This window comes from Echinops telfairi, unplaced genomic scaffold, assembly GCF_000313985.2.
Source record: "Echinops telfairi isolate 266 unplaced genomic scaffold, ASM31398v2 ScPeMD7_7458;HRSCAF=8496, whole genome shotgun sequence".
NCBI lineage: Eukaryota > Metazoa > Chordata > Mammalia > Afrosoricida > Tenrecidae > Echinops > Echinops telfairi.
The window spans coordinates 36,353,666-36,362,611 of record NW_022111358.1 but is presented as its reverse complement, the minus strand read 5'-3'; the positions used below and the strand labels follow the sequence as shown (position 1 = coordinate 36,362,611).

The following is an 8,946-nucleotide window of genomic DNA, read 5'->3' as shown; positions in this document are numbered from 1 at the left end:
TGGGCTTTGTTGCTTCTGAGCTAGATGGCCGCTTGTTTATCTTCAAGCTTTTAAGACCCCAGATGCTATATCTTTTGATGGCCAGGCACCATCAGCTTTCTTCACAAATGATGAATTAATTATCGTATATATTCAAGTATAAGCTGACCCGAATATCAGCTGAGGCACCCAATTTTACCACAAAAACTGCATTAAAAATGTGCTGAAGAGCCTTGGCTTATATACAAGTAAATGTGGTACTCCGTAAAAGTTGATGGGGCCGTTGATAATTCTTGTTCATTGAAGATTGGATTTCCTTCTTTATACTGTACACAAATTCATTTCTACTTTTCCTAGAAGTAATGTTGTTGTTACATGCTGTAGAGATGGTTCTGACTCATAGCAGTCCTGTGTATAACAAACGAAACACTGCCCACGCCTGCTTCATCCTCTCACTCATTCCTGTATTTGAGCCCAATGCCACATCCACTGTCAGTTCATCTCCTCGAGGGTCTTCCTAGCCAGTGCACTTTACCAAGAGAAATAAAACATGTAAATATTAGCCAGACATAAGCGTGATCCCATTCAGACTTAGCAAAACCAATCAAATTAACCAAAAATGTAGTCAAAGCAATAAAATTACATAAAGCTTATAAGATGTTAGGTTTTTCATATGTACAAGCAGCAGTGTAGAAAATGTGATGGAAGTTTTGAGTTAAAATAACAAATTGACTTGACACATTTAATTTTGCTCCCTCCCGAACCCGAACCTCTCATAGCATGTGTGGTTCTGTGCTGGAGGCTCGGAGGTGTTGAAACAGAAGTTCAGTGGGGTGGAGCATTTGTGAATTAGACTTGCTTGGGCACTAGCTCTGTGTCTCATCTCTAATGTCTGTTCTCACTGTAAGATTGTATGCCTTTTAGAATTCAGTAAAGAGAAGATGTTGAATATTCTTTATGTCTAAAAGTCCTTTAATAGAGGGGCAGGATAAACCCATACACCTACAGAGGCCGGGGGGAAGAGGCTAGCGCCAAGTGGCAGTGAAGTTGTAACGAACCTTTCCCCTCGTTTTTTTAGCACTGTTTTATCTTGTTTCCTTTACTTGTCCAAGTGGAAGGTAAGTTCTTCCTCTCCATGTATTCTTAGGTTACACAGGATGACATCCATCGAAAGAGAAGAAAAAGAGAAAGTGAAAAAAAAGGAGAAAAAACAAGAAGAGGAAGAAACCATGCAACAAGCTACGTGGGTAAAATACACATTTCCTGTCAAGCACCAGGTGATTTCTATTATCTTCATCTTGTTACATAGCCACGTCTGCGGCCCTTCCTAAGCAAGCTTTAATGTTTGATAACTTTGTCTTTTGCTATACCGTCTCTTAACATAGTCGAGATAAGTAAATCTTTCTGATTGTTTTACAAGCATAGGCTTACTTTAGTAGCATACATAAGAATTATGAGGTCGGTTGATAGAAATTGTTATAAAACTGTAAGATTGCATTACCTTTTGTGTATTAGGAGTATTAAGGTCTTTCAAGCTTTTTTCTAGCTACATTAAAAATATTTTTAAATTATCTTACATAGAGATAATATATATAGGTATGTATATATATATATATATAATTGGCCATTTCAGCATTTCCTACATACAGAATTCAGTGACATTAATCACCATCGCTGTTTCTAACTATTCCCATCCCCCACAACAGAAATTTAGTACTCCTAAGCTCTTTTAACTCCCTCACCCCTCCTCAATTCTTAACCTCCCCATAAAAAGCAGATTGGATCAGTACATTTAATTCATTGGTTGGCTTAAAAGTCTTGTTAGAATGAGCCTCCATGGCACAAGGGTTAAAGAACCAAACTACAAAACCAAGGGATCAGCAGTTCAAACCCAGCAAGCCGCTCCCCGCAAGAAAGGTATGAGCGCCTCCTTATAGCGACGTCCAGTCTTGGAAACCCTCACGGGCTTGTGGGTAAAAATGTAGAGACCCTCTTTGCTTTGTTGGCACTGTCATTCCTATATGATAATCAGGATATTTTTAATTTTTCCCAGGTTTGGAAACAAAAAGGGGAGGAATACAGAGTAACAGGATATGGCGGCTGGAGCTGGATTAGTAAAACACACGTGTATAGATTTCTTCCTAAATTGCCAGGCAACACTAATGTGAATTACAGAAAGTTGTTAGAAGAAAGTAAGTAATGGAAGTTCTTTTTCCTGCATAACCTTTTTGATCTGTAGTATTGCTTATAAATTAGTAGTTTGTTGATCATTTTGGATTTAGAACATTTTTCACTCTTTCAACAGAAACCACAGAAGTAAAAATGTGGGCTAGTAAGAGAATTTGGATGCTTTAAAATTTGAGCTCAAGAAAGATGCTAAAAGAGAACAAAAGGAGAGCGGAGGTTTTGGCTGCCTATATTTTGGTTTTTTAAAATCTAGAGTTCAGTACTATTTACCTTCTTGAAGAGTCAGAAATCTGGCTTACCAGCGCCAGAAAGGAAGCGATCACAGACTCTACAACACTTCACTGCGGGGTCCACTCACCTGATAAAGTCCTGGCCAACAGACTCTGGTGTTCAGAAACAGCACTCCTGCATCTGACTGCCCTTTTCGGAGGCCGAGCAGTTCAGCGATCCGTAACCTGAGCAGACTCTTGAACACCTTCAGTGACGTGCTAAGAGTTCACCAGATAAGGAAGGGCAAAACCCTGGCTAGACCCGGTGTCTCTCCCCTGCAGTCCTTCCTTTGTTACCTAAGCAGTTTTCAGAAACAGCTATGGGAGCTGCAGTGTAATTTGCTGACGTGTGGTGTCATCTGTCTTTCCTGTGAAGCCTAAGCTGGGAGATTGCATGGTGCCCACAGCAGAGTATGTCCACACTGAAGGGTTCGGCTTCCTTGGGAAGGGTTCTGGTGAAACCTGAATTGGAAGGTGTGTGACACCTACTAGGGTTGGTTTCTCTCTTAACTGGAAGAATGTGTCCTTGATAACACTCACTAAGATTTGTTTCATTTTCTACCCCCAAGAGTATCTTTCTTTTCTTTTTTTTTTTTTTTTGAGTATTTTTCTTTCAAAGCTAGATGCTCAATAAGTGTTGTCATGTACTGAATAGAAATATTCAATCTAGTTCTAATAGTAATCTGTTATATTCAAGAGCAGTATCCATTATAACCAATTCAAACAAGTGTTATCACTTCTTCCACTGCCATTTTGTTGTCTCAGATATTGTTCTGGTTACCCAGGGAGCACTTAGAATTCAAAGGGACTCCTAATTTAACGATCTGATCTAGTTTGGTCTGTGTATTAAAATCCAGGTCCTCAATAATGGAAAAGATTTAGGTTGTGGCTGTTTGACATCCACTTTTCTCAATAGGGTTTCTCATTATCCAAATGCCATCGGGCCTTAATGCATTAGAGTTGTCTTCTCACATCTTTTGGGCCTCTTCTCCCACGTAGCAGCAGGGAAGAAGCAGCAGTGCGAGTTGTCCAGGCTCTGTTCACTTCAGAATGGGGAGTGCAGGGAAGGGCAGTGTCAGTCCTTAGGATAAAATCCCATCTAATCTGATCATGTGCTAGAAGCACTGATGTGTCGAAACAGAGAAAAATGCAGTGGGTAGGCTACTTGACAGTGCCTCAGAAAACTAGTTAGTACATTAGACTTGTTTGGCCACTAGCTCTGTCTTTCTTACCTTTAATGCCTAATTTTTACACTTCAACAAAGAATCTACGTTAAATATTTCTTTAAGACGAGAAGATCTGGACTAGAAAGGAAAGACCAAACACTTCATAGTTACCCGTTTTTTAATATCAGAGTTCTTAGAGATTGTAGAAGGAGGGGGCTTTCACTGGCAAATAGAGCTCTTCTTGAGCACCTTGAACTGTTAACAAAATCGTGCCTGACCGTTCTGCAGGCACTAAAGAAGATGACTTGGTGTAATTGGCGGGCTGGTGTGACTTGGGAGCGCAGCCCTGCCGACCATTCTTTCCTGCTCTCCCCTGTTCTCCCACAGGTGCTGGGACGGGCTTTCATGCCCTCACCCTTCCCGTAGCCACCCCTTCCTGGAAGGGATCATTCATTTAGATAAAATATTGATGCACCTTGGTTAGCCTTCAGATGTGTGGGTTAACATACAGAAAGAAATGAAAGGGGAAAAGATGCTTCTAAACCCCAAGAAGATTCATCTTGATTTAGTAATGTTGTTGGTTTGTTTTCTCCTTATGGAAAATGTGGAACTACATAAAAGTAAGCAGACTGGAATAATGAACACCTCGAGAACTAGCCCTCAACGTCAGTCGTAATCAAAATCTGTCACTCTTGTGTCCCTTGCTCCTGCCCTACTGCCACCCAAGTATCAAATGCTGGAAAATCGTAATTTCCATTAAACTCGGTGTATTAAAGTAAATCACCAGCATTGGAAATCTCTGTAATTACTAAACACTTGATTCTTGTTTAGCCAAAAACAACATGGATGAAAATATGGATGAATTGGATAAGAGAAAAAATCCAAAAAGCCCCCCCAAAATAAAAGCAGAACTTGATTCCGAGAAAGAAGAGGGAAAAGAGTCAGACGCTGCACACGGAGACCAAAGTGAAATGGACATCTCAAAGACCACGGAGAAGGACCCCGGTGAGGAGGGCAGTGTGGGGCGATACAAGCACATGGGTCTGGGGTTTACAACCGGGAAGAAAGGTACTGGCAGAGAAAGAAATGTCAATCAAAACTGACCAAGCTCCTCTGCCAAGGGCTCACACGCCTCATTTGCATAGTCCCACCCAGTGGTTTGGTGGGAGTTACAGTCATGGCTAGACCGCCACCTTAAGAAATTTCGCCTCCAGGAGGGTGGAGGGAAGGTGAGGGAGAAAGGGGGAACAGATTACAAGGATTTACATATAACCTCCTCCCTAGGGGACGGACAGCAGAGAAGTGGGTGAAGGGCGATGTCAAATGGATGTAAGATAGGACATCATAATAATAATTTATAAATCATCACGGGTTCATAGGGGGCGGCGGGGAGCCAGGAGGGTGGGGGGAAATGAGCTGAATATAAGGACTCAAGTAGAAAGCAAATGTTTTGAGAATGATGAGGGAAACAAATGTACAAAAGTGCTTGACACAATGGATGGATGTATGGATTGTGATAAGAGCCTCTAATAAAATGATTTTTAAAAAAGAAAGAAATTTCACCTCACCCCAAGTAGTCATTCCCAATCCTCCATATAAGCCACAGATCCTGGAAACAAGCAATGTACTTTCTGCCTCTAGGAATGTGACCATGCTGAACATTCCATATAATTACGTGGTTCTTTGTGTCTGGCTTCTTTTACTTAACATGTTTTTGGGGTTCAATCATAGTGTAGTATGAAATAATGCTTTATACCCCACCAGTTGGGGGGCGGTATGTTTTTGGTTATCCACTCATCGTTTGAATGTGCATTTGAGTTGTTTCTCTTGTAGAGCACTGGTGCTCTGAAAAGACACACACACGTTTTGTGTGGGCGTGAGTTTTCATTTCTGTGGGATGTATACTTCTGTCATCAAGTTACTTATGACTTCCAGCCACACCCTGGGTTGAGTTTCGAAGACTGTATTCTCCATGGGCACAGACAGCCTCCTCGTTCTCTCTCAAAGTAGCTGATGGGTTTGAACCATCGAGCTGCAGTAAACAGCCCATTGCTTATCCTATAGGAACCCATAGGGGTATATACATGGGAGTTTGCTGAGTTACATAGTAACTGTTGAACCATTTGAGCAACTTAACAATGTTTGTTTGTGTGTTTGTTTTTAAGGTAGATTCTCAGAATAAAAAGATTCCTATATTTGGAATAGATGTTTTGTTTAATCTTTTTTAGCCCTCTCCATCAATTTATTTTAATTATATATCAAAAACTTTAAAATATATGGGTATTTATTGATGTTTAAACTCTTGAGGAAAAAGTAGATTGTTTTAAAATAAAAATGCTCTTTTAAAAATTATGATTCCATAACTCTGCTTGCCTCACAGACATCAAAGAAATGTTCAGTTCTGACAACGATAAGTCCTTCAAGGAGGAGCCAATGGACATAGATGATGACGTGAAAGCGGAATCACCCACGCCCTGCCAGGACCTTTCTCAAGTCGACGTTGTCAACGTCAGTGAGGGCTTTCACCTGAGGACTAGTTATAAAAAGAAAATCAAATCGTCCAAACTAGATGGGCTTCTTGAAAGAAGGATCAAACAGTTTACACTGGAAGAGAAACAGCGCCTAGAGAGAATGAAATTGGAGGGGGGCATGAAGGGGGTTGGGAGGACTGGTACGGGTTCTCTGAAAAGCCTGTCTGAGTCGCCAGTGAAAACAAAAGCGAAAGAAGGGTGCGACTTGCTGAGGCAAGAACAGAGCCCCAGGACCAGTCCGGATAAAGCTGAAGAGTTGACTCGTGGGTGCTCACAGAGGGATTCCTCCATGCTTGGAATCCGTGATTTGAACCATGCGGCAGATAAGCTTTACCCAAAAGACCAAGGGCTGGATGATGTCTCCATTCAGAGCCCCAAAGCCAACTGTCAGAAACAGAATTCTCTTGGGAATGATACAGATGAGAGTCTCTCTGGCCCCTCCAGTGATGGCCAGGAGCGCAGTGGTGTGAAAACAAAGAGAAGAGACTTCCCCGCGGATGATTCAAAACTAGCCAGTGCAAATGAAATTGGCACCTTGATCTATAAGAGCAAGAAATCACTCCTGAAGGAGGCGGCTGACACCGTCGTTTGTCCTCCGGAGAGCTCTTTACTTCCATCGGTACCCAGAAGTATCAGTGACAGAGATGCCCCATCGCTGTCGAAAGCCGTCGACTTCGAAGGAAAGCTGGGGCGTGACTCGGAGGATAATAGCACTTTGGAGAACAGTTCGGACACTATGTCTGTTCACGACAGCAGTGAAGAAGACATGGTTGTTCAGAATAGCAGCGAAAGCATTTCTGAGCAGTTCATCTCTCAAGAACAAGAGGTTGGCTCACAGTCATTAAAACGTGCTCGTGATTCAGATAAATCTTCCAGAAACTGTGATGACAGGCTGCAGGCCACGGTGGCTGAAGCAAATGGTAAAAAAACAAGTCACGCACCCAAGTTAGACGAGAGACCAGTTGCCAAATGCACCGACCAAGTAAACCTGAAGAAAAATGACAGCCGAGCGTCTGAGAAGAAAGGACAGCGAGCAAGCGCATTTCAAATCAATGGCAAAGACAACACGCCTAAGGGTTATGCGAAAGGAGAATGTTTGAAAGAAATCCCTGAGGGTAAAGTGGCAAGCGGTGATGTTGAGCCAAAGGTTAATAATATAAGTAAAGCCATTCCTGAAAATGATAGCAAGTCGTTGACAGGTAAGGATTCTGCGGCGAAGCCATTCATGAATGGGGATGTCATCATGGAAGATTTTAATGAAAAAAACAACCTGGGAACAAGATCACGCTTACCGAGTGCTTCGGATGCTGAAGGCAACTTCCGAGAAAGCCTTGGGGCCCTGCCATCCACCAGAGAAGAGCCACAAACTGCCAGCCCGCCACCCCTTCACCCAGAGAGACGCTCACTCAGTGAGGTAGAAGATATGGAAATGGAACCTTCCGAAGGTAAGAAGGTCACTCCGTCACCGGTGACTTCCGGAGAGGACCCTAACCTCAGCAGTGACTTCACTGATGAAAACGGCCTGCCTGGCAACAAAGCTGGAAACGTCAATGGAGACGCCAAAAGAAAAACCGTCATCACAGAGGTCACCACTAGGACCTCAACGGTGGCCACCGAGTCCAAGACGGTGATTAAGGTCGCCAAAGGCGATAAGCAGACGGTGGTCTCTTCCACAGAAAATTGTGCCAAGTCTACTGTCACCACCACCACCACCACGGTGACCAAGCTCTCCACGCCGTCCACCGACAGCTGCGTGGACATCATCTCCGTAAAGGAGCAGAGCAAGACCGTGGTGACCACAACCATGACGGACGCCCTGACCACGGCGGGAGGCACTCTGGTAACATCCATGACTGTGAGCAAAGAGTATTCCACAAGAGACAAAGTGAAGCTGATGAAATTTTCCAGACCCAAGAAGACACGCTCAGGTACAGCTCTGCCGTCCTATAGAAAGTTCGTTACTAAGAGCAGCAAGAAGAGCATCTTTGTCTTACCGAATGATGACTTACAAAAGTTGGCCCGAAAAGGAGGAATCCGAGAAGTCCCTTACTTTAATTACAACGCAAAGCCTGCCTTGGATATATGGCCATATCCTTCTCCCAGACCAACCTTCGGTATCACGTGGAGGTATGTACTTTAAGATGTCTTTGGGGAAGGGAGAACGTTGTCAGAGAATTGTCTGACAAGAGCCTCTTCGATTTTTAAGAAAGCTCCAAGATGAGACAAGCGGGATGTGTTCACTGGCCCAAGTGAGCCATAGACATGAGATACAGAAAACTTGGTGCCTGGCCAGCTGAGAGATACTAAAGTTAACAGATGGGGGGAAATTGTACAGAATCTTTTAAAATGAAACTCCTTTTTCGTCTTCACAAGGCAAAAGCAACGTGCCAATGGTGGTTGAATCTGTGGTCTTACTGTCCAAGTTATGGCCATGAGCTTGCTCTGGGGACAAGCTCTGTACAGAAGTAGGTACTTAGCTCTGCGAGGTCATTCCTAAAATGCAAGGCATACCTATAAAGTCCAGGTTTTTATTTTTCGTGTATGCGTGGTCAGCGTGCAAGTTGGAATTCTCCGTCAGTCCTGTGTGTAAAGGTAGTCCCTAAGATTCCTTCTGACCTGTTCAGCAAAGTAGTAATTTAAAATGCATCCTAAGTTGTGGGAATGAGTCATAATAAGCCTGTCTTGTAAGTGGTCATGAAAGCATTTTGGGAAGGGATTTTCGCAGTGATCTCTGATAGATAGAACTAGCGCCCCTGGCCACATGAACGACAAGGTTAAGCATACAGAGTGCCCAGTTTTCCTATATCCCAGGCT

At 43.0% G+C, this 8,946-nt stretch overlaps 1 protein-coding gene across 1 annotated transcript in view; it reads left to right on the top strand.

Moving 5' to 3' along the window:
- The window catches only part of BPTF (bromodomain PHD finger transcription factor), a 136,743-nt gene that overhangs the window by 90,147 nt on the left and 37,650 nt on the right, over nucleotides 1–8,946 (top strand). Inside the window, exons 12-15 of the mRNA XM_013005820.1 lie at nucleotides 1,127–1,256; nucleotides 2,033–2,171; nucleotides 4,433–4,606; nucleotides 5,982–8,259. Coding sequence (XP_012861274.1) covers nucleotides 1,127–1,256; nucleotides 2,033–2,171; nucleotides 4,433–4,606; nucleotides 5,982–8,259 — 2,721 coding nt within the window. The remainder of the gene's footprint in view (nucleotides 1–1,126; nucleotides 1,257–2,032; nucleotides 2,172–4,432; nucleotides 4,607–5,981; nucleotides 8,260–8,946) is intronic.